Consider the following 26,203-nt stretch of genomic DNA (forward strand, 5'->3'; position numbering starts at 1 on the left):
CAGTTTTACACCAAAACATCCTTTTTGTGTGAAATAGCAACATATCTGAAGACGCAGTGCTTGTACTAACACAGCCCTGGAGTAATGCAGGGTTTTGCTAATCTGAGTGGTAATTCAGGCTGAAAGTGCTTGGGTTGGTGTGCTTCCGTGGTTAATACTTGTTCGCATATGAAGGCCCAGAAAAGCCTTCTGAGAGCCTAGCACAGGGCAGTGCTAACCTAATCCCTCGGGCTGTGCGCAGCTGGGGGTTTCCAAGACGTAGCAAGCCTAGTGGTGGGAATAGGGTTGCAACAGCAAGGCTCACATCCCTTGTGCAATGGAAAGTTTGGAGAGGAACCGGGTGACTGCTTTCTTTCCCGAATTCTGGCAGAAGATTGCAGAGATGCCTCTTCCCTCAGGCAAGCTACGTCTCAAGGGTGAAACAGAGATGTAGAAACTATAAGACAATGAAGCATGATTAATTTCTCTTGTTGGTGAACGCTGTGCTGCTGCAGCCCAATTTCCAGGTGTTTTTAAGTGTAATCGCTATCTTGCTTACATTCTTCTGTAAAATCCATTTAAATTAGTGCAATCTCTTCGGTCTCTAATTTACTGCATAAGGGTGTGGATCAGGAGAGCTATTGGCTGCTTAGCCCGAACAAGATTAACGTGATGCTTTTGGGTTGAATAAAGCAGTTACGGCAATTGTGCACGGAATGTTTGCATTGCTTGTCTCCTGGTTTTTCTAACCATCTTGCAATTTTGGAGATGTTATCTACTCCTGATTTAAGGCGTTGTGAACAATCCCCCGCTTTGTGAGGAGCAGAGTAGGTGGCACACTTGTCTTTCAGCAGCAGTTCTCACAAAGATAAGCCCAGTTTTCGTTGCCAGGTTGTGCTCCAATTTGTTCCATTACTTTCTGCATTTTAAGACAAAACTGGAGTTTCTACCTCCACGAGACCATCCCAAGAAAACTTGCACAGGAAAACGCGCTCTGTAAATTACACTACACTTGCAGAAATCCAGGATAGTTTTATTTTCTAGAGCTGCCCATTTTGATTTGTATCTGGGATGCTTCTTAGGTGCTGAGATGAAATCCAGAAGTCCTGTATAGGCTGCTATGTGGAACTTCTTTATATAGTCTATATGGAACTGCTTAATGTACCTTTTTAGGCAGGACGGTTGAATGGAAGATACAGCATATTTAGCAAGGCATTTCCACCTCAAGAACTTGTTTCCCTTGTTGATCTGCAAAACCTGTTATTCAGCCTTTAGGATATAATACAAAGTGAAGCCGTTTATAGAATTAGAGGGTGGAATACAGGAGAAATCGCAGAAAAGGTTATGCCTGATGCTTTGAGTGTGGGAAGCACAGCCCATCCCACCCGCAATTACCTAGAACAAATCACAGATAAGCTCAGTGGCGTGAGTTTGTGCCCAACAGTACTACCACCACTGGTGAATAAAGTTGTCTGTTTTGTAGTAAATGCTGTTAAAATAAAAATGTGGTTATGCAGAAAACATTTTCTTCGTGTTGGTCACTATTTTCTTTCCAAATAAAAGCTTTTAACGAGGAAAAAGATTGCTTTGGGATGGGCTGAAACTCAACTTCTCAGATCTTTTTTAATTTTCCAACACTCTTCCAGAGGTGGAAGCAGCTTTGTCCTTGTTAAAAAAAAAAAAAAAATTAAAAAGAAGCCCCCATGTTTGCAGCGGAGGACCCCTCCTCAGCTCTGCCGCAGGCAGGCCGGCGCGCCGCGGCCGGGGTTGGGAGTCCCCGTGTCCGGCCGGGGTCGGCCGCCACCGACACCCCTCCCGGGTGTTTGTCAGCCGGGCCGCCCCTCGGGGGGGCCGGGCAGACCACGCTCCGGTGCCACGGCCCGCACCGCCTCAGGACAGGGCGGGCAGGCAGGTGGAGGCAGAGCACGGCCGACCGCCGAGGGACTCCCTGAGGCGGCGCTGGCCCTGCGGCAGCCCCACGACCACGGGGGGCCGGCGGGACCCGCGCTGGGCGCCGAGCGGCTGAGGAGGGGCCGCGGCCGCCCCAGGGAGGCGGAGCCGGGCGGGCGAAGGGCGGGGCTCGCGCCCTGAGGCCGGAGGGGGCCCCCTGGCACGGCGGGGCTCGCGCCGCGGGGACGGGGCGGGAGGCGGGCCGCCCTGGGGCGGGCCGCAGCGCGATTGGTCGGCCCCGGCCTGCCGTTGAAGCGCGGCCGCCGGGCGGGGCGTCAGGGCGGCGGGTAGGGGGGCGGAGGCGCCGCCGGCAGCCCGTCCTTCCCTCCCTCCTGCCCCCCGCCCCCCGCCCGCCTTAAAGCCCCGGCGGGCGCCGCAGCGGTGGCAGTAGCGCAGTGCGGGCGGCGGCGGTGCGGGGATCGTGGGCGGCGGGCGGGCGCCATTGGCTCGGAGCGCAGCGCCTCGCCGCGGCTGAGCCCCTCCCTGCCGCCTCCGCTCCCGCCCCTTGGGCCGAGGCTGTCACCGCGCCGCGCGAGGAGGCGCCGCCGCCGCGCCTGACGCCGGGCGCCCGGCGCTGCCAGCATGTTTGACAAGACGCGGCTGCCCTTCGTGGCGCTGGACGTGGTCTGCGTGGTGCTGGGTAGGTCGGCGGGCCGCGGAGGGGGCGAGGGAAGCTGCCCCCGGGGCGCTGCGCTCCGCTCCCTCCCCGCACGGCACCGGGCTAATCGCATGCTCGCCTCCCCCTCCCCGCGGCGCCAGGCACCACCCCGCAGCGGGTCTTCCAGCCTGCGCCGTCGCTGTGCCCGTCTGCTGCTTCCACCGCTGCCTGCCGTCCTTCCACCCCCATACCCCCTCCCTCCTCTCGCCTTCCCCTTCCCTTCGCCGCCGCCCCGGGGAGACGGCGGCGGCGGGCTCTCCCGCCCCTCGCCCGGAGGAATCTGGTCACTGCCGCCCCCCCGCCCACCGAGGCCGCGGGCTGGGGAGGGAAGAGTCCTGGGGGGAGGGAGCTGCTGCCGCTTATCCACTGACATCTGGAACTCCCTCTTCTCTCTGATGCCCTTACTCTTCCTTCCCTAACCTCTTCTGTCTGCTGTAAACCCGTGGTGGCAAAAGCCTGTGCTGGGAAGGCAAGTGCCCGCGGCCTGGGATGTGTTTGTTACCCCTGGCGGGTCGGAAATGGGCCCCGAGCGGGGCCGGCACCACGGGGAGCTTCATCCCAGCGGCCGCAGAGGTGGCGCGATAGGTGGTGTGCGGTGGAGGAATCCGCCTCAAGGTTTGAGTTGCATGCGGTCTCAGTGAAACTAAAAGTGATGCTCTAGGTTGAGGCTGAAGGTGAAGCGGGGTACTCATTAGAACATGGTGTTTGCGTCCTCGTGTGTGTCTGCAGCAGCGAGGAGCACGTGTAGGGGCAGGGGTGATGGCCATGTGTTGAACCGTAACAGCCACAGCACACTGCCACAGCGCTGCGAATGCTTGTCTTAGCTAGTGCAAATAATAGCAGCTTCCTAATGTTTGTTTCTTCTGTTTCAACCTCTAGCTCTGTTGAAACTACATCAGGGCCTGTCAATTTACGTTAACTTTCTGCTTTTATGTAATGACACGTTGTAAAAGTAGTCATGTTAGTTACCGATCATCGAAGGGGAAGTTTTACTCTGTAAAGAGCTGTGTCTGCTCTGGACCTCTGGGTGTTGAGAGCCTGGGAAGTGTCTTCAGTATCTGAAGGTGTACTTCTTGGTCAATGTTAGGAAGTGTTAGTTTTGGATGTCTGCTTCTTAATGGGATGAGAGCGGTACTTCAGTAATAAATCTAAGCACATTCTTGTCATGTTCAGTGGGTGGTGGTCAGTCAAACAGGTCTGGCTCATGAAGTCCTTCTTGGCTGAAGATGTCTCTAGCATCAGTATGACATAATGAGCAACATTTTTAGCTGGCTAGGTGCTTCAAATAGCAATGGTACCTGTAGCTAAATGGCATTAAAGAACAAAATTATGGTGAATGACGCATCGCTTTGAGTAAATGGTATATGAGAGAGAGCTTTTGAAGAATGATAGTGGATCCATGTAGTCCAGCAGAAGCAGTCTTTATTCAGATCAGACGTTTTACAAAGCTATGCCATAGCAAGGCTTAAACTTCCATGCTATCTTTATGGCCAGTAAAGCAGTTTTGTCTGTCCTGATAGTTGTCATTACAAAATCTTTATAATCAGGCAAAAGCTTGCACTATGCGTATGCTTTGGTCTGTTTGAAGCATCTGTGTTTATCCTAAGTAATATTGAGTAATAAAGGAAAACAAACTATATTAAAATGAAGACTATAGGAGGCATATGACTTGAGGGTTATCCAGCTAAAAGAATGAGGGTTTCCCCCTGCCGCTGCCCTAAGTTACTACTTGGGGGTAGATTCTTGACCTTGCCCTGCAGTGTAATATCAATTTATGCACCTTCCCCTGCCCCCATGTAGCATTTGGCTCACAGATGCCCTAACCTGATGCCTCAGTGTGTTGCAGGGTTGACAGACTTTTTATTTTCCCTTGGGCTTGTTTACTTCCTACTAGTAAGGGGAAAAATGCAGGCAGTGCGTAATGTGAAGTCTCTTGACACCTGCAACTTCAAACACATTGAGTTACAGGTTTCAGTGAAACTCTAGCTGAGACGTATGTGAGTGTAGGAATGGGAAAGGTACTGGATATAGGACCAAATTCTCTTCCTCTTCTCCCTGGCTCCGATGTGATCAAGACAGGCCCTTTGAAGAACATAGGTCTTAAGCCTGTGTGTCTTAAAGGGGGAATCTGTTTAAATTTTTTTACTGTGAGAAGAATAGTTCCTGTTGATTGTGGACTTTTATTGTAACTCTTACTCTTTCCCTGCCCTTCCCCCCCATCTGCATTTTGATATCTGCTCAAATGACCGCGAGGTAACTGCCCAGATAAAGTGACTTGCAGATATTGATAACCTGATACCTAGTATCTCCACTAAAAAGACCATGAAGCCTCCAAAAGAAAACTTCTTTAACTATGTCATACCGAAAGTTTAAAACTGTCGACCAGCTTCAGTTGAGGACTGAACTCTCAATCTTGGTGTGGTAGCCCATTTTACCACAAAAAGGGCTACCAGTAGCATTCTGATGATTCCCAATATAACTCGTACTGTAACTTGATACAGAGCTTGCCTTTTTTCTTCTCCCTCTCCTGCCCACACCTTCCCCATAGCAAGTGAAGGTGAGGAAGAAAAATTAATTTCATTGTCTCAGCAATGTTGGGCAGAAAAAACCCTAAGTATATCACTTCAAGTCATGGCGAGCTGACTTATCCATAAGCTCACCTCAGTGGAAGCGGGTGACTCTGTGTATGTCACTCCTGTTTTAGTCAAACCATTCTTTGTGCAGGTTCAGCTCTCCCAATGCAAGTTTTCCAAAAGGGGAGGAAGGAAAAAAGAGCTTTACTGTGATTTTTCGTGATTGAAATGGGTTTATTGAAAGATCTGACAAGTGCCCAAGATAGAGCAGAGGTAGGAGATCAGGAAAGAGGAGGCAGCACAGGAGGGAGCAACATCTCCCCCTTTATGTGGCGTTAAGCTATTTGATCAGTTTGGTTGCCTGAAACCTGAAGTTTAAGGTTGCTCTTAATTGGCCTTAAGGAAATTCCCTCCCTCATCGACCTTTCTACCCAGTAAGGGAGAGAGAAATCAGGGAAAGCAGTTTTTGGTGCCCTGAGAAAATAAATAAAAACTCTCTCTCTTATCAGGATAATAATTCTTTCCTTCTAAATGATGCTAGTGTTTCAGCATTGAACTAGTTTCATATTTTGTAATCTAAAAAAAGAAAAAGCTGCAGACTTCTGCATTATCTGTCCTTAAATAGTGCGATGAGGCTGTATCTGCATTCTGTGAGTGTGTGCTGATCTGCAGTGCTGGGTGTGTGCGTGCTGCATGTCCGTATGCAGCTCTGCAGTGCTGCAAGCAACAGCTCCCTTACTCTGTGCGGTCCAGTAGACAGTGGTTAACTTCTTCCGTCACTGGAAAGCATGAATAACCTGGACTGCAGGGTTCCCTTCTCCTGCATACTTTTGTTACTTGTCCCTCCTTGTTTTTCTGATGGAGAGATATTTTATATAGCATGGCATAGATGTGTAAATGGAATGACATTTCTAGACAATAGTAAAACCATTTTAACTTTGAATTTGTCATGCAAAAAATAACAGCTTATTAGAATAGCTTAATTAGTTAGCTTGTGACTGATGTTTTCATTAGGCACTACACATACACTCTGTGCCACTCTTACAGGTCTATTGTTTGACTGCAAATCAGGCTCCTCCATTAAGGCAGGTAAACAACACTTAAAGAACAAAGTTGGGAAACCCATGGTAATATTCCTGTAATCAGTGGAAGAACTACTAAATACATTTACCTTTAGACCAAACTCTCACTAAGACCAAGTCAAATTAAACTAAGTTCAGAGGTGACTGGAGCAATAAGGAAAATACTCTCTATGACACTAGACTCTAGGACAATTCGCATCTGGTCCGTGTTTGTGCAGTTCATGCCTAACTTGAGTGCAGGGACGCAATACAACAGAACTGTGTTTCTTTAGTCTGTTGCCTGACTATACAATCACTGACAAGCTGTTGTAAGTAATTAGGGAGTATACTTGTCAATATGTGACTGCTGATGTAAAGCAAGAATATGTATAACCTGACATTAGAAAAATTGATGTCTTCCAGAGAATTTGGCCCTTCACTGTTCTGATCCACTCTTCTGCAATATGTTGGAAAGAGTAAAGAATTACTTAGTGAAATTTAAAACTGCTGTAGAATCTAGTTATGTTTGCTGTATTTGTAGCGATTTCTCTTCCCCCCCCATGTCTTGTGCTGGGTCAAGAAGCCAGCTGACAACCTCCCTATTGCCCAACTGTTCTCTAGCAGTGGGGCTACTTGGGCATTGAGGTATCCTGAGCTGCAAGCAGTACCTGTGCAAAAAAGGAGGTCGGTAGGTGGCTGGTGGTGGGGAAGGTGAGACTGTGGTAGTCTTATTTACCTTTTTTGTCATGAAACTACTTCTGAGTAAGGGAAGAAGTAGTTCTAGTCTTCCAAACAGAAGAACGTGAACTAAACCCAGAAATACTAAACACCTACATCACTTTTTTAAACTTACTATTTAAAGACTGATACACGGCAATATGCCAAACAGCAGATGCATGTGTATAGGACAGGTGAGTTTGCTTTTGCAGTATGTGACCTGGGAGAGTGAGATGGCTGACCACTCTGTACAATGTTTTTGCTTTAGGTGCCGTTTTTCCCTTTTGTGTTTACTTTTGCTGTCACTGAAGGCAGCCGTCTCCGTGATGATTGATATTGCTGTTCAGTCAAGGAAGGCCTGCTTCTGTGTGGGTTAGCACTTCCTGATTGCCCTAGTTCAAATAAAATGTCCTCCCCTATTACTTGTGACTCACTGACATATGTGTCACCATCCTTATTTTCCACGTCATGTGGATGCTAAATCTTTTTCTAGTGTATGATCACATTGTTAAGCTGTAACGTGTTGTGAAAGAGCAGCTTGTCTTCAAATGATGCTGTCCACTAGGTACCATGAGATGATACTCATCAAGTTGATTCTCAGTTCGTTGGAAGCATGGTTGTCACCTAAAAGAGGGAAAATCTTCCCTCTCCTACTGTGATTTTTCAAACACATGAGACCGAATACTCTGGTTGTGACATTGTCTCTTGTTACTGTTCTTGGCAACAGTCACTTTTTATTTTCCCCCACGTAAAGAAAGATGCTCTACCCAGAGACTCCGTCCATCTTGCTAAGAAGCCTACGGAAAAGCTTCAGGTCAGAAGTCCAGTAGTTAATGAACACTATTCAAAGTCAGCCGTTGGATTCTTGCTCTGCCAGATATTGCTGTTAAAGTGTATCTCGTATTCTGGCTAACCCCTGCCTCAAAAAGAGAAGTTCTTGCACTTGCTTTTTACGGCAGTGAGTAAATCCTAATTCACCTTCCAGTGCCTTCCCAAGAGCCAACCCTTGAACTCAGCACTATACTCTTTCCTCTTGGCATAACAGAGCAAGGTGCTTGTCAGCAGTGAGGTTCCTTACCAGCTGTTTGAGTCCTGGTGACTTTTTAATCTTAGACAGAAGGGTTCTTGCAGTATGCTTATGTGAAGGTGGTGACCTTTGCTTAAGGGAAGGGGAGGGAAGGCGCTTCTGACATCCTTTCTGTAGAAAATGAAGTATTACACTACAGCTAAATGATAAAATAGCTATCTCTCATAGTTGAAGAAGTCCTGCCTAACCTTTATACCTGCTTGGGTGCTTGTTGAGCCTGTGCTGAGCTGATTCAATACACTGACCTGGTCTTAAAGAGTCGGATAGCATGAACTTATACTGACTAAAAGCAGCTCAGTTTGAAACCCGCACAGTCACAGCCCTGGTGGGAGGGGAAGCAAAGAGTTGACTACTGGTTGCCTACTACTGCATAGTTTTATGTACGAGCGCTGTTGCACTGACCAGATGCTGATGACAGGATAAAGCTGTGATGGTCCTCTATCTGGGACTGTGTTGGAGCCATGGAAGCAGTAGCACGAAAAGGTGACCTAACTCTGGAAGGTACCTGATGATGAGAGACAACTCAAGATTTGTAGCCTTCCAAGAGACTTGGATTTATCCCTGACAACTGATAATGCTCTTTCCACAATTAGTCCAGGAGAATTAAAATGAATGCACCTTGGATAATAGGGAGGAAAAAAAGAAAAAGAAAGTGCTGAACAGAATTACATAGAACGTTATTGGCAAGATATACCACCGACAGAAGTATGGCTTTAAAAAAGTCAAATTCATTGGTATGGGCTTGATTATTGCTGTATCTGCTCAGGGGGGTGGTGGTGGTGCCAGGGATTGGTTCTTTTCCCTATCATGAAAAGGCAGCTCCTGCTTCTTGGATAATTTTACCTTAATCAGGTAAAATAGTTGACTGAAGAGAACTGAAAAAGCTACAAACACTAAAAATTCAGAAAATGGATGACTAGCAAGTGACTAGTTTTAGCCCAGTTTTATGACAAAAATTAAAACCATTTAAAGCTATCCTGAAGAAGCAAGATTTCCTTAAGATACTTTCTTAGACTATATTGTTGGAAGGATATAGTTGCCACTACATCAGGAAATACTAATCAGTTCACCTGCAGCAATAGACCTCTCAGTCCCACGTGTGAGTAGACCCACAAGCGATTTTGCAGCCAGAGTGGTGGAGTCCTGCAGTTTAAAAACTGGAAGAAAGCTATGCCGCTTATATTAAGAATCTTCCGCTCATCTCTTCTTGTTTTACAATCAACTGCTAATGAGTTGACCCGTTTTCTGGGAGGAATTTTCCTTTCCAAGACTAATCTCAGAGGCACAGAACTAAAAGCTACTGATAAACTTGCATTGTGTCTTTCAAACTACTTTTTCCAGATACTCTGGTACACAAATCTTTCTAGCACAGTCGGCTCCAGCTTTTAAAATCAAGACTGCTTGTTCATATAGAAGCCAAAAATAGACTCAAGTAAGCTTCTTTAGCAGAACATGATACAGAAAAATCATGTTGAAACTGGTGCACTTATCAAACACTCATCACATTGAGTTATACGATTTGAAACAACCAGTACAAGAAGCGTTAATAGGCTGGTCTTGCTTTGTTATAGACTTTGCTGATTCATCTTTAAAAAGCTGTAACCAAGAAGCAGTCCAACTCAGAAGTGTGTTAAGGGACTTCAGTTTTATTTGTGTTGTACTTCAGCACAGTTTTGGCGTCTCCTGTTCATGCGGCATCTTGATATCTGGCAACAGGAAAGTAAAGCTTTTTTTGTTTTAAGTTAAAAAGGGCAAGTGTGTCAGGTCAATGCACCCATCTTGGAGTGGCTATAAACCCTGATTCTACTAAATGGAACCAAAGGTATGCAGGAGCCGTATCAATACAGCTGTATTTGTGTGATGCTGCTGATGAAACAATGGGTTTTGCTAAACGTAGCCTAGATTTTAGTGCCGCCTCCTCTTTGGCTGCCATTGCTAATCATGCAGCTTTCAGAGGGACCACATGCGGCTTGCTTGATCACATAAGGTAGCTTTGAGATGTTAGCTGGCCATCCCTGGTGTAGTAGAAGGGTCATAGGATTTTGTTACATGATCCCTTTCCAAGGAAAGGTGGAAGCTGTACCAAACAGGAGTTTTGCTCAGTTTTTGCCTTAAGCGTAGAAGGGATTGTGTATCAAACTTCAGCATCTTGGGTAGCTTCTGCCTCTCTTAGAATAAGGTGGAATCTTTCCCTCAAATTATTCTTAGTGCATTTTTGTTGCTTTAACTTTGTTCTGTTATTGCAGATCTGAAGATTACTGTAAGCCTGTTCTGACTGAGTCGTAGATCACTGAGTCACTGGTACTTAATAGTAGGTGCAATATTATCTGAAACTGGAGTACAGGGATGATAAGGAACACATGTATCTAAGCTTATCTACCTTATTTTAGGGTACCTGAAGAGCAAGGGACTATGCTTTCCTTAAGCTGAAGGGGCTGGTTTGGAAACTGGTGGTGAAGAGATCTGAGAGAATAAACTTCTAATTATAACCAGGGAACCTTCTGATGTGCAGCAAGCTAATGCGGAGCATATATGGCCCTTAAGGGATCAGGAGGGCATTTCATGCTGAGATGAAGAAGGGAGGCAGTGAGATCGAGCCCTGCAAACAGCTCCAGGAACTGTTCCCCATTAAGTAAGTCATCTTCGTAATCAGTGTCTCGTTTTCTTGGTGTTTCTTGAGTGAATCCTGTAGCTTTTTGCTGATTCAGGGGAATTAAGGCTTCAATTTTGTTTCATTAGGTGAGCCTATACTGCAGTACTAGTATTCAGTTAAAATACTCCAAGCCAGTGTGGTGGCTGGGTCTAATGCTAGTGGAGATTCTGGGAATGGGAGTAAGGTCACTATTTCTGCTTGCAAACTTAGTCTATTGTCATTCTTCCCATCTCTCCTTGAATCTTAAGACTCCAGTCATTGATACTAGAAGATGAAATCTCTAATCATTAATATGTAGAAACTAAGATCACAAATCTAATGTGGAGAACTTTTACTGAAACTGGAAGGCAACACCTGCTCTATTATATGAGTACCGGAGGACTTCCGATGCTGTGGCATTATTCACTATACTTGAGTATCAAGAACAATGTTGTATAAATATTTTTTACAAATTCTGGTTAAAGGAACTTCTCAGGAAGTCTTTTGAATCAGTACAAAACAATTGCTCTGATAGCTCTAAAAGATACAGGTTGTTCTCCTTTTTCCTTTTAAAATTCTATTTAGATCTAGCTTAATACAGAGCTTATGTTCTCAAAATGTACCGTTAGACACTACAAACTTCAGTGTACCATGAAAAAATGTGGTTCTGATAACTAAAAATACTCTTTTTAAACATGGTGGCATGCAGCAGAGTGTACAGTATAAAATGACGTTCTGGTGGATGACAAGGTATACAATCATATGGAAATTCTGAGTCCCTCTGCAGCACTGCCATTGTAAGGCCTGACTTCGTTAAAGACTGTTTAAATAGGATGTTGTTATGCTTGTAAGACTCATTGGAAAAAGAGCATTTACACTTCTAACAACTAATTGCCTGTTAGGTTTCTAGAGACTGAATGGTATTTCAGGTTAGGGTGTGTAGCTATACGTGAAATACTCTGAAAGCCTCTTGCTGTGCACTCCCACAAAACAAAGATTAAATGGAAAAATAGTTATAACTTCTGGAGTTTAAAAGAGCACCGGTCTTAAATGACATTCAGAGTTGGTGTCACTGGCAGTAAAAAAAAAAAAAAAAATCCCTCCCCTGCCTTGCCAACAGCTGACCTGGATATTTCAGTTTCTTTTGCTGTATTGTTTTCCCTGTCTGTAAGCCCAGTGCTTTAGGTAGATTGTTTGTAGAAGATCTTGATCTTTGGGGGCGTGTACATGGTTTTGTATGTGTGGGCTTTTAATTCCCTGGACAATACAGTCAAAGCCTTTAACAGTGAATGTAATACTGAGCACATAATGCAGGCAGTGATTAAATATTTAATTTCCCCTAAACAGGAGGGGTTATAGTGGGAGAAGTCACTCTTGCTTGCTCTTGCTGCAGCCAGTTGGATTCTTCCCTGCCCCATGAGCAGCATTGCAACACAAGAAGCTGTTGACCTCTCCCTTTCCATCTCCCCCCCACCTCTAGTGTCTTTTGCTTTTGGCTATTAGTCTGAAGGTCTTACATCTTTCTGTCAGGTCTGTCAGTAATCAGGACAATTGGCCTCTGCCCCACTGGGTGAACTGCTCATGAGTTCCAGGTGGTTGTCGATCAGTTGGTCTGACTTCAACCTTCTCTGCCCCCTGAACAGAGCTGAGCCCAGGGGACAGCCTTTGCTTGTGAGCTGCAGCTGGCTCTCTCCAGCCGCCTATTTTTCTCTGTAAGTAATAGAGCAGGCTAGGATATGTTACTGTCTTGTCTCTCCGCATTTTTTATTTTGTATCTGTACTTCTGTAAACGCTCATAGGAGAGACAACTGCATGGTTTTTAGATCAACAGGTACTTTTTTAGACTAAAAGTCCATTTTTTTGATTAAAATGTAGATGTAAGGGAGAATACACTTGTCTGTGTGAATATTTTTAATCAAATGTTGTGACTTGTTCTAATGGATTGGTAATGTAGATAACTGAACTAGTGCTCCCATGTAGTACTAAACTGTTGAATGCGGAGAAACTAGAATATGATATAGTTCTCTGTTAGTAAATGACTGGACTAGAAATTGCACTCTTCTGTGTCGAGACTGGTCCAGCTCAGAGGAAGGTTTCCTTCGCTTCCTGCCTCCACCACCCTGACCTTGGCTCAACCAAAAGTGTAAGGCATATTGAGGGAGTTATTTAGTGAAAGTGTTGACGACTGGCCCAGGTTGCTGATGTGGCTTCTCTGCTAGCCAAATCATAGATCAGAAAACAAATAAAAATGTAAGTAGTGTATAGTTGCAAGTAGAATAGTAGCAGAGATTAGAATGTAGTTCATGCTTTTAAATACATTTAAATACATCCTGTTTACTGAAGCCTAGCGCAGCTTCTGGTGTTACCAGAACAATCAGCGTGCTGGTATTAAAATATTTTGCATTCCTTGGGGTAGAAAAGTAAGATAAAGTCCTTTAAAGTGGCTAGGAGGTGAGTTGTGAGCTACCCACTCGTCTCAGCTACTGAAAATAAATAGTGTATTGATTTTTCTCATGTACATCCCTCACCTCTAGGTGTCAGAAGTCTAAGCGCTTTCTTATTTTTTTAATCTCTTCTTCCTCTTATAGTTTTCTGTACTCCCAGAATCTCCTGTCTAAAAGGTGTTGATTTTTTCTCTTGACTGCTCGTGGAAAAAAATTTTCAGTGCATCTGCTTTTCTGCAAAGAACAGTCTCTTTTACAGGTGCTCCCAAACACTCTCCAGCAGAATGAGGCTGACCTGTCTCAATTTCTTTAAATCTCTTGCATGCTTCCTTATCCCAGACTCTACATTGCCAAATGAGCAGCAAAACAAACATGGTTGTCCTGGCCGAAAATAAAAACAAAAATACATGTGTAAGAGTGGGAGAACTTAAATTCTCCCTTGCCCTCAGTAGTCATTACCAGCTGTATAGGTTCAGCTCAGAATGATACCATTTATCTGTCCATGAGATTACTTAACAGCATCATCTCTAATAAGAACGTAAGCTATGAAAAGTACTTTTTTCTTACATGAGCAGCCAGCCTTTGGCTGAATAACTGACCTGTTTTGAGGCTGTCATTTGCTGTGTTTTATGAAGATTATTTCTTCAATACAGACAGAATTCCTGTTTGATACCCCCAACGTAGTTAAGTAAGTAAATTGTGGATTTCTTCTTCTGAAGCTGACTTTCTGTCAGCACATCAAGTGCAGAATGTATTGATCCTATTGATTTTTCAGGATAAGTGTAGAGGAACATAATTCTTCTCAGTCTCATGTTAGTCTAGTACAGTTTCTCTGGATTAGTACTTGTGAGTTCAGTACAGCATGAGGAAAAAACTTTGGTTAATAATCAAGCTAGAATATTCTCATTTGCCATAGTCTCCCTAAGGGTAACTGCCTTTCTCCCAGTTTCTAGATACTTATTTGTTTAAGTAAGAACTTCCTGATGCAGGATCCACCTACTTAAAACTGTGGAGGAGAAAACACCGCTGACCAGGGAACAATTTTACGAGGTGTTTAAGCTGATCTGAGACTATGGCCAGGCTGTCCCTGTTCTCCCTTCTTCCGCACCCTTGGGCTACATGTTCCTATTTTGTCCTTTACCCAGCTGGAACAGTCACACACTTGGCCAAATGAGCAAGTGCTCCTGAAAAACCTGTGTTATGTGGGCATGGGCTTTTTCTTTTTTTTAGACAGGTTGGCATGAAAAGCTAGTGCCGTGGCAAGGAAGGGGATAGCAGTGGATGGCCAGAGGTGGGAGAAGGGCAGGACAGTCTAGGTTGTCTTAAGTTGCTCTTGAAAGTGTAGCCAGGTTTTGTGAGCACCACACTTGGTTCTGAACTAGACGGTACAGTATAACTGAAACGGTTAGAAACTTCAAGAGTCTCTTTCCTTTCAGATATAAAACTTAAATAGGCTTTCAATTTTAAGATTATTTAAAACTGTGTCAATAGACTTAATTAGGAAAATGTTCCTAAATTTTAAGTAGAACACAGTATTTTCAGACCCTGAAGCTACCTTCTGTTGAACGGTATTCTTTGCTGGTCTTAAATATTTATGGCAACTGCCAGCTGAAAAAGAGTCTAATTTAGCTCTAAATGCTAATTTTTCCCTGTTCAGGGAAAAATAATGCAGGCAGCTTGCTGGCAAAGTCAAATGGACTCCTGAGTATCAGGATCCAACTCCTTATGCCTCTAAACTTAAACACCTACCTCTAAAGTTACAGGTGTGATAAGTGCCACAAATCAGAATAATAGTGCGGAGTTACACACATTGTAAAAAGATCATAGTTTGGTAACCAGCACTTCCATTTGTGGGATATGTTGTGGAACTTAAATGACTTCTTTGTTTTCATCTTAAAAAAATTATTTAAAATACAACAAATCAGCATTTTTTTCATTCAACGGTCTTTTTTTTTTTTTTTTTTCCCGCTGAGGGAAGACTTCACCTCCCTCCTTCTCTTGGGTATTGTTTTTTCTTGACATTCCCTTTCTGTAGGTGGGGAACCATTCTCACAGTGACTTCCTCCCTAGTCTCCCAGCCTGGACTTCCCATCCTTCCTTACAGGCTTTTGTGTCATGCCGTGTTGTCCAGCCAGATGTGATTAAATACAAGTTCTCTGAAGGCTATTGATATTACTGTGAATTATCCATAGGTTTTCACTGGAAACTACACTACAATTGGCTTGAACCTACAAATTATAGTTGGAAACTCCTTGTGAACTCAGCATCGCCCCGTGTAACTATTTCAGGTTAGCTTTACTCTGTACAAATGTATGTTGCCCTGTTCTTACAGTTCTAACCAAAACCTTATGGCTCTTTCTTCCCTGCAACCCCTGCTCAGTGATTCAAATATCAGTCTTGCCTCTCTCCTCTCCCTCTCCATCCTGTCCGCTTTTATTCTTGTCCATGTGTATAAAGCTTTTTCACCTTCCTTTCATAGGTAAAGGTTTCAAATCTCTCTAGTCTCTTTTCCTGTTCAGCTTTGTTACTACACTTGTAACTTTCAGGGTTAGCCAGAGTCTGTTTGCGTTCACAAAGTCTTGGATGGGCCAATTCCAGAGCACGTGAGTGATCAGGTTGTCTTCTCTGTATAATTAAAGGGGACAGAAACCAGATCAGAGAACTGCTGGCTGTTTCTTGCTAGTACCTAGCAAAACAGCCCAGAACCTGTTGGTCACTAGTCCTTGACAAGGTCAGCTAGACAAATTTTAGCAGAAAATGGAGAAACTCCAATTCTGAGTTTGAAGCATGGGGAACTTCAAGGAACAGTCTTTTTTTACAGCTGAGGGTGATGCTTTAGAGGATATGAATAACAACTGAGCCATTATGATCCCTTAAGGTATAAAGTTACCTAGATCAGAAGAACACCCTCAGAGGTTACTGCTGGTACTGGCTAGGTAAAAAGGAAGAGGAGGTATGCTGTGAAGAGGACAAGGCATAAGAGTTGATCAACAAGATTGCCTTTTGGCCTTGTAATCTTTCACTAGATCTTGGTCACCCTTTCCTCGAGTTTGTAGAAGCTAATGAAACTGAACATACATGCATTCCTCAGAAGTTCAGTGTACAGTCAGCCTGCTTAAAGGTCATGGAGGTGCTTGGCCCGTTATGTACCTTGGTGTGTTTTTTTTTCTCTTACAGTGAAATCTTCAGGACCATTTGCTTACACGTACCACGTGTTGTCTTCTCTCCCTGTAAAATGAGCAATACTAAAAATGCTACTACTTGTTTGGGATAGGTTAATGTTAAACTAAACACCATTTCAGAGTCTTCTACTCCACTGCTGGAAAGCAGCACGTTATTTAGATTGCAGTAGGAATTCTAACAGTAATGTAAAAAATGGAAACGGACAGTTAGTGTAAGATGTGTAATCAATTTCCAATTTCTTGTATTTTTTTTACTATGGACCATACAAATGAATTTTGCAGTCACTTTGGTGAAACTGTCCTCATCTGACCACTTTATTTGCTGCTTTTCCTCTCCCCCCCCTTCCCAGAATCTCATGGTTGAAAGTAAAAACATGTTTCTTAATTCCAACTCTAGATGACACACTTTTAAAGTACTTTCTAAGTACTGCGTAATGTAGTCAAATCAATCTGATTTAACAAAAAGGAGTGCATCTTTTCCTTTCAATGAAACAGATGTAGAAAGGAACAAAAATGTATGAAGGAATATTTAAGTGTATAGGCGTCAGAAAAATTTGGATAACTGTTGGTTATGTAAAAGTTCTCACAAACTAGTTTTTATAAACAAATTTCACATAAAGACAACTATTTAATGGGAAGAAAAGAAAGCTTAAATTAAATCTTGAGTTCCTTTCCTTTTTGTTTAATGAAAACTGAACACATAACACTTACTGTCAAGAATTCTCCCTGATTAAAAAAAAAAAAAAAAGCCCTCAAGCTTCTGTGTTAACTAGGTTAGAGAGTGACTAATGTTTTCCTGCTGCAGTTACACAACAAAAAGCCCTTCGTATTCAAACTGATTGTTTTGCTGGTAGGCCTAAAACACTCCTTGTCAAATCTAGGATACTTTCTCTTCTTGATGTACACTCATGTAATAGCTCTCTTCCAGTTTCCAAAGAAATCTTCCGTGAAAAAAACACATGACCAATGACTGTAAACCTGTGTGCTTTGGTGGCAAGGAATTGTGCTTTGGTGGCAAGGAATTTGGAATTTTTGAGCTAAGAACTCTTTGTGTTTGCAAGTGAATTGCTGGAGTGTCTTCTAGTTTCTGAATTGGAGCACTTAGAGAACATATTTCAGCAGCTGGTAAAAATGAAATAGCCTGTCCTAATGAAGTTAAGCCCAGAAACAAAACCAAAGCAAAACACCTCAAAATCTTATTGTAAGAACTTAGCAATACTGGCTAAAAAAGGTTGAGCTGGAAGGCTGAAAATGTAATTGAACAAAACAGAAAAATTCTTGATGTTGAGTTGCAGCAGCTTTTCTTGGAAAACAGAGGTATTTATGTCTGTTAAGTAGTCAACTTCTACAAAACACAAGCTGCTGCTTAAATTAACCATGAGGATGTGATATTTCCACATGTGAAAATCTGGTGACCTGTTTGAGAAGATAGGATTGTATCAAATAGGTAATGGCTTTGCCACTCCATCATCCTGACGCTGGGTATGCAATAGCAGAGATAAAGACAGGAAATATCAGCTCTGACTTACGTTAGTGGAATCTTGCCATGGCCTTGAGTGGAGCTGAAAATTGGCTCCAGACACGCAAACATACAGCAATGTCCTTTGATCCGAGTGAACTTTGAGTTCTTCAGTGCGGCCCCCTTCGTACTTGAAGGGCTGCGATTCTGTTTTGGCTACTTCTGACTTCTGCCATCTGCATTCTGTCAAGCTCTAGCTCTCTTCTCAATCATTAAAGCAGAGGAAGGGGAGAGACTTTGAGATACAGTTGATTCGAAGGTATATCATCCAACTTAATGAAAAACTTTGCGCGTAAAATTGAACAAGAGTAGCGCCATTTGCATTTTTGGTTAGTTTTGCTATACAGGATGGTAAGCATCTGAAGTGCTTTGCTGCATCAGTGTCCCTAGTTGTTAAGGCTAACTGTGGACAGTCTTTAAGATTTCAGATGTTTTGTGGAAAAAACTTCTCTCTGCTCCATAGGAGGCTTTAAATTCCTGCCAGACTGCCTTCTGTGACCATAGCAATTTTCTTGGAAGAGGAGTTGGGAGCTGGGGTATCACCAAGCACGTACACAATTTCAATAGGCACTTCACGAGCTTTTGCACTGCGATTTTGCAGCCCAAAGAAGGGGCCAGGATTTATCACTCTGTTCCTGCTGTTTCACTGTTGATGTCTTTTCTTCTAATGAAGTATATAGGAATAAGCTTATTTAAAACCCCTTTAAGTGACTTACCTGATAGTCGTCTTAAGTGTCACCAGAAATCAAAGCAATCTCTCATCACGTGAACTTCTTGAAATGTCTTTTGTTCTCAGTACAGCAGTTTGTTTATATCATGAGTAGTCTTTTCTGCTTCAATAATTCCACTTACCATCTAATTTACATATAGAGTGTCTATATGCAGAATTGCATATTACATGGATATCGGGGACAATACAAAGGTTAGTTTGCCCTTTTTTACCTTGTTTTAAACCAAAATCTACTTTTTTTTTGTTTGGGGATTTTTCAATTCTTACAGCATTGCCTAATTTATCCACTGATCTATTACTTGCTCAGGGGACCAAAGGAAGAGGGGGGATGAGAAAGTAGAGTAAAATGACACACTTGGGTTTCCTGAGGTCATTGCTACTGCAGATGTCTATTCTCTAGCTGATTCTTCTTGTCAGAAATAACTTACAAACCTGAGTGTAATTGTCGGAGGTCTTGATGGCTTCTTTGGCATGACTGCCAGTATAGTGGAAGTGAACTTGTAAGAGAGGGAATAGGTAATATGTCACACAGTGTAAGTTCAGAGAGCTATCATTTGTATCTGAGTCTCAGTTTCCATGTTAATAACTTGGATATTTTCATGCAGAAATCTTCCAAAGTGTACAAAAGCTGTGTAAATGCAACTCTTAAAGTATAAATCTCATTACCTTGAGATACAGCCCATTCAGAGTGTCCATATTTCCCGTTGGTGTCTCTGCAGTTCTCTTGTTCCCCTCACCTGCATGAAAACTACTTGCATGAAATCTTTAATCCCTAACTATGTCAAAATCTGTATGTATTTTTGTCTTGTTCTCTGTAGACACTGGCCAGATCATAGTGTATAGAACAAGGCTGGTAATTCAGATACAAGCCAATGTCGTAGGGTGGTGGCAAAGGAGGGGGCACAAAAGGCAGCCTGCCCTCAATAACTATTGAGTCATGTGAGTGGCAAATGCTTTTCTTAAGCGTAATCTTGGTTCAGTGTTTGGCAGCTCACCTTACTGATGAAAGGACTTTGAACTCTATACATTCTTAACTTCCGTATCTGGTGGGCAACCTCAGAGTCCTTCTGAAGTAGACTTCTAGGAGAGAGAAATTTCTCTAAACAGGATTTGGTAAGTGTGTGCATTGCATGATACTTAGGAAATTTGAGTTTTGCATGTTGGGTAGCTTCCTCCATGCATGTTTAAAAATGATTTTTTTTTTTTTGATTTAACCACATGTATATCTTGTTTTTGTTTTTTGTTTTCCTTCCCCCAACAGCTGGCTTACCCCTTGGTGTTCTAAACTTGGCCAAAATAAAACCGTATCAGAGAGGCTTTTTCTGTAATGATGACAGCATCAAGTATCCGTTCCATGACAGTACCATCACATCCACTGTCCTCTACACAGTGGGGTTCACCCTGCCCATTTTCTCTGTAAGTAGCTAATATATAGGGAGCTTTGGTGATGGGAGTAAAATGTATGCCTTCCAAGAGTTCAGTATTGTGACTGTGAGTTTAAGACAGTCTGTATAGGCAAAGTCCCATGTATGTATAGTCATATGCATGTGAAAGGTGCTGTTGCTACTTTCTGTTTGACAGAAAAACTGGAACTAATCTCTAACTGCTAGTATTGCTAATCTCATTTGTTTTAGGAGCAGAAAAAAATGGAGATGAGGATTTAAACTGTATTAGTTAGTCTAGGCTTTTATCATTGGGAAGAAAAATACTACAGGCTTCCCAAATGCTATGGAATAAATACATCTTTTGTTCAGAATGGGTTAGTCTGATAACTTAACACTTGTGATGTTAAAACTTGCACTGTAGTGGAGTGCACAAACTTATAACTAGTGACTGTTGCTTCCATATACTTTTTACAGAAATAAGTCTAATTTGGACTCAGTGGGTTTTCTTAGGTTTAAAAAAAATGTGTTGACTCTTAAAGCCTTCAAAATGGCATACAGAGGCTGAAAATCTAGTTGCTTGTAGAAAAGAGGCTCAGTGTTTTCAAGACCACATGATTTTTACAAAGAACAATTTAACTCTTCACTAGGTTTTTCTAATAATATTTTAACCCTGATTGTATCAAAGTTTTTAGTAAGGTCTGACCTGGTTTAGAGAACCAAAATGTAACTATTCAGAATAGTCTTGAACCTGAATTTTGTTATTTCTGCCTGCAGTGGTTGACCAAACCATATTAGAGGTGGTCATAATCTTTGGTCTTCTGATAAATGTATATGCTAAATTAATCAGTGAGAAGTATATATTAAACTGGTTTAAAGATGGAGGCAGTAATTTAAAACAAGTAAATCTGCAGAACCTTTACAATGCATTACTCTAGTTTTTCCTTAAATACTGATTTTTAAAGCTTTAGCATTAGTCCTATGCAGTAAATAGAAGGTAGACACAACGTTGTTATCATTAGTATAGTTTCACTTTTGAGGAAGATAATCTGAAATTTGTCATTTTGGTATGTACTGACATATATCTTCAGCACAACTTCAGGAAAATTTATTTTCCAGTAAGGTTCATGTGTACGTGTACAGGTGAACTAGCAATTGCAGCTCTGTGCATAATGAGGCATTTCAGTTGCAGCTAGATAATCTGAATTGCTTGATTTTTTTTTTTTTTTTAATCTTCCATTTTTAGATTTGAAGAAGTTGTTCCTGTAATAGAAAGTCAGTTGGCAGTGCATTTTTTTTTTCTGGCTCTAAAGCAGTGGAGAAACATTTGATTTACAGCTAACTTACTTAAAAGTGTAAACATCTAAGGAGTGGTATGGACAGCTATTGTAACTTTAACTGCCAAAGTATCTGAAATTGTAACTTAGAATTAGACTTGTCAGTGATTCCAGTCTATTCTGATATTTTTCTTCCATGATACCTTTTAGGATTCACACAGTGGATTTTTATTGCCTGTCTTTGTGCAGGGGGTTGGGGTATATAATTGGAACAATCACTTCTGGCCTCCATGCTGAGAGAGGTTTAAGAAAAAACGGCTGTAAAGCACTTGTAGATCTGTAACAACAATCAGTTTTCTTCAGTCTGAACATTTTACAAACCTTAAAGCAACACAGGTTTTCTGGAATCTAGGAAGTAATCACTGTAGTGTGTATATTACTGCTCCGTGTAGTTAACTGGCTTTCTTAGTCTTAATTTTAGATTTATGGAGTTCTTTAGCCTCATGCAAGAGGCGAAAAATCATTTATGGCTACTGAAAACTTAGGCCTAGGGTGAGCTGTAGAGCTAGGGAGTATGAGATCTGGATTATTACAACTTACTGAGTTGAAGGTGGATTCCAGTTGAATGCTTTCTAGCTTCAAGCTTGCCTTTATTCAAAATGGATGGGGAAGGTTGATCAGTCTGGGAATAGAAGAATCTGACATTCAGACTGTTTTTTGCTTTGGGGTGACTCAGTGGAGGCTTGAGACTTTTCCCGAGGTAGCTTAAGTTTTTGGTAGTAGTATGTTCCAGAGTCAGTATCCTTAGCTGGCTCATGAAAGCTTACTGGGCAGTGACACGGATTGTCCCATATCTAGTCAAAAATGTTATCCTGACATGAGACTTTCCTCAAAGGAACAGGCTTCTCAATGAAGGAATTGATGGTAAAAATTGGGTCTTATACGATGCAAATAAGAGTTGGTAAATTGCACTTTTGTGCAAACTTTTCTTCCCTAATCAAAGACTACCTCGAACAGGATATTTGTTCCTAAGTAGGACTTACACCTCAGTTTTGTCACATCACAAAATACAAGGAAGAACTTGTGGTAGGAAGCTAAGGGAAGCAAAAGGAATCACACCTGCAATGTGGAAAAAAAAAAAGAAATTGAGTAGTAGAGTAGTTATAGCTTTCTATATTCCCCCTAGCATTCAACAATGTACAGGTTTTGATGATCCAGTTATTTAGTTCTTAGTCCGTAAAGCCCCATGAAATGCTCAAAATACTGTTATGCATATGCCCCTTGCTGCACTAGCAGCTTGCTGGTCTTCAGAGTGCCGTAAGAAATGGCCTGAATATTTTGCTGTATAATAATAAAAGGTCTTACCTGGTTCAGTTGTTGGGGTGGGCCCATAGTGGAATATAAAACAACTTCAAAGTAAAAAAAAAAAGACAAAACCTGCAGTAATGAATAAGACATGGATATTTCATTGTTAAGAAGTCTTTTGGGGCATAAAAGAAACTAGACTGCCTGCACATTGATTTGTTTTCATAACATTTTATGAAGATTTACAAGACGTGTTAGAAACTCTCAGGAATCTTCTTTAAAAAAGAAAAAAAATCAAAACAATGCTCTTAGAATTCACAATTTCATTTACAGCTCTGAACTCTTTTTGTTCCCATTGCCACCTTTTATCGGGAAATAAAATGTCTGGGAAAGAAACTCATGTTTATTCTTTTCCAAGTGCCACTTCATAGTATGATAGTTCTCAATTTTCCAAATTGTTTTCTGTGTCTGGATGGGAAGCACAATTTTTGTATTAAAATTTTTGGAGACTTAGGGTCAAACAAGCCTTGCTAGCGCTCTGGAAGAATGAATCTCTTTAGATGTCTAGGCTGGTGTCCGGAGCAGCACACATCCATGATGACTGACATTTCAAGAACCGCAGCAGATCTTTCCAATAACTCTACCTTCCCAAGTCTTTTTAGAGATGTTTAAAAAGTAATTCTGAGCAGTCTAAAAGCCATGACTAGTTAGGGGGTAGTGTCTATAGGTTGCAACTCTAGGAATATTTTGAAATGAATCTCTAAGAAGATGTACTTGGTCTGGCATTTTCAGTCTTTAGCTGTCTGCTTGAGATCAGCTCTTCCAAGTATAATTACAAATTAATGACAGTGTCTTTCTCTTGCAGTGAGGTCCAACCATGCCTATTTGCATCAGTCCTATTCAGTTGGTCTTTTCTGGTGACTTCACCTCCAAATCAACTTTCTCTTCCTCCAGTCGCCTTGCTTCTTACAACCGCTGTCTTCAGTGACACTCATACAGTTTCTCTTAGATCTAAGGGTAGGTGCAATTGGGGGAAGGAGAAGCACAGATCAAAGGAGGCCTCTCTGAAGCATTCTTCTTACCAAAGGGGCAGAAGAACAGAGCAACTCAAGAGTTTCTGAGTTTCATCTTCTCCATGTGCTAGGTTCTGAGCAGGGTTTCTGTAGTTCCCTGCCAAAGGTTTGCCTGGCTGCTCTGTTCAGGAACTGAAGGGACACAACCCACTGGTGAGTTTCTATATGATGGACTGATTCGTGAGAGGACAAGAGTTCAGTTCTTCTGACTCAGCCAAAGTGCTGCACTGAGTTTCTGGGAGACAAAGTAGTTCGCCACAACTGTTGCTACTAAAACAGGTAATGCAAATGCTGATGTTCCTGACAGGGGAAGTGTTCTGTAGTAAACAGAGTTTTGAATAAGTCGCTTCTCTGGGATGAGCTCCGCTATTTGGGACTTCTTTGAGAGAAAGGAGTGTTATGGGCCTGTGGGACTTAATTTCTCCACCTGGAACACATCCAAAAGATATTTAGGAGGTCAGGTCATGTTGTTTTCTGCTCCAAAAAAACAAAACCAAAACATTCTTAGTTTGATTTGGCAAAGGATAATGTCTTCAGTATCATAATACCTTCCTGAAAGGGACCTATGTACCTTTGCTCCTGTGCCAGCTTTAACCTATTAGGCATTAGGCTTAATGTTTTCAGAAGTGTCTCCTTCTACCATGTGTATCAATGTTCTGACTTAAACTTTTCCTTCCTACAGATTAGCTCAATCATACTTTGTAGTCAATCTACTGATTTCTTTGCTGGCAAAAGAAACTAATCTTTTATGCTGTGTTTGTGAAAGGGATAAATTTTGCAGGGAAACTTCTACTGAAAGCACCTATTTGATTAACAACATAAGCACTTACTGGGAAACATTCTTATGTTTCTTGAGGAACAAAGGTAGACAGTGATAAAGCTAGGGACTGTAATGAAACCTCTTGAATACTGTCAGATTTGTAGATGTGCAACTCATTTTTTTGCACCAGTGTCAAAGCTTTATGGCCCACTGTTGATAGTTTTGCAACTAATTGAGATTAAACTTGCTGTTTGACATAGAGTGGATTTGTGCATCCTTTAACGTAACTTTCAGGTTTCAGGTTACATATTAACAATTTTATTATGCTCTGAATAAGACTCTCGTCTGGTAAGCTTTTTGAAAAGGAGAGTAATGTTTTATGTTAATTTTTTTTTGATATATTCATGGCACTGGAAACCTTTTTGGGCAGTGCTCTTGAACTTCATAATCTGGCATGAGTTCTACTTGATACTAACTGTTCATCTTGTACTACTACAGATGAGTATCATCTCTGAACCCAAACTTACTCTGAGGAATAAACTGCTAATTTGTGTTTGTTCAAACTCTGTTTAAAGTCAAGATAATAATAACAACCCATTTTTATACTATGTCAAGGGTTAGTGTGCAGGGTGATGCACTTCAGTTGAATCAATGAGTAATTCCTGAGTGAAATCAGTGCTGTGGGGGACAGAGGCTGAGAAATGGCAGTTACTACATCTGGCTTTGGCCCCACTTCTGCCCCCGTCCATCGCAAGGATATTCTGGTGGGCTCGGTTTGAAATCAGGTGAGGAAAGATCTGAGGAGCACCACTTCCAGTTCGGTACTTGTACAAATCACTCTTACCAGATGCGGTTCATTTTAAATAAATAAATTGCAGCAAGTTGCTTGTTAAGTCTGTGGACTTGATACTGTACTTTTCTCAATCCTTCAGGTACATTTGTTAATACAGTGATGAAGAACACACATAGTGTATGAAACTGAGTAAAATAGTTGGCAGCCTGACAGTGGAAGCAGCTCCAGACAAGGGCTTTTAAAATGCTGAGCGAAGCTTGGTCATAACTATGAGAAAGCCAAGCAGTCACAGTGGTTTGGAGTTGTTTTTGAAGGTATTATTTAGTAAAGTATACGAAAGAGTAAAATGGAATAGGGAGAAATGTAGGGAAAGGCAGTTGCAACTTAAATATTTAAAGTCTTGTCATTTAAACAAAAAAAACCCCAGTCTGTGGCATAGATTTTTCTTTGTCTCAAGTCTCATACCTAGTTACTAATAACTTGCTGTTGACATCCAGGACTTAGACCAGAGATTGTAGGGGGTGGTGAAAAAGGGAAGGGACAGCACCAGAAACCAGAGGTGAGCAACAAGGAAAGTAAGTGAAAGAAGGGAAAGTTTGTTTTGGTGCTGCCTCTTCTGTTTCCCTTCCTCTGGCTCACCCCGTTGTACCTCTTTCTGTTCTGCCTTGAGCAGTAAAATGCTCATGCAGAGAAATGTTTATTACCTAGCTTTTCTGGAGAAAGCTGAATTATAAAATACAGCAGTTGATTTTGGTGAACCGTGGCGTGATGGTATAAGCATATTTCTTGCTAGGTGCCTTCCTGAATTCTAAAGCTCCTTTTAAGAAATGGAAAGCAGCGTTGTTCTGGTACTGAGGAGAAGCCAAAGTCTTAACTTAATCTGCAAAGAGCTGTATGATAACATAACCAACCCCCACAGAATGTGAGCAATTATATAGGGTAATACTCAATTCAGAAGTTTTAACCAAGCTTTCACAAAATGCATGTTTTTCCAGGCAGGATTTCTAGTGTTGTACAAATGAATACTACGGATGTTTTTGCTGATGCAATTAGTAATGAAATCTCTACAGCATATTCAGGG

The 26,203-nt window shown here is 42.1% G+C and overlaps 1 protein-coding gene across 4 annotated transcripts in view; it reads left to right on the top strand.

Moving 5' to 3' along the window:
- The first annotated feature begins 2,208 nt into the window (after positions 1 to 2,208).
- The window catches only part of PLPP1 (phospholipid phosphatase 1), a 68,710-nt gene continuing 44,715 nt past the window's right edge, over positions 2,209 to 26,203 (top strand). Inside the window, exons 1-2 of one of the 4 annotated variants that reach the window (XM_075137450.1) lie at positions 2,212 to 2,569; positions 19,794 to 19,948. In XM_075137450.1, coding sequence (XP_074993551.1) covers positions 2,512 to 2,569; positions 19,794 to 19,948 — 213 coding nt within the window. In that variant the 5' untranslated portion in view covers positions 2,212 to 2,511. Of the gene's footprint in view, positions 2,570 to 19,621; positions 19,949 to 23,361; positions 23,514 to 26,203 lie in introns of those variants that run through there. The other 3 variants (XM_075137453.1, XM_075137451.1, XM_075137452.1) reach the window with 3 other exon arrangements.

Source organism: Calonectris borealis, chromosome Z, assembly GCF_964195595.1.
Source record: "Calonectris borealis chromosome Z, bCalBor7.hap1.2, whole genome shotgun sequence".
In the NCBI taxonomy this organism is placed as follows: Eukaryota; Metazoa; Chordata; class Aves; order Procellariiformes; family Procellariidae; genus Calonectris; species Calonectris borealis.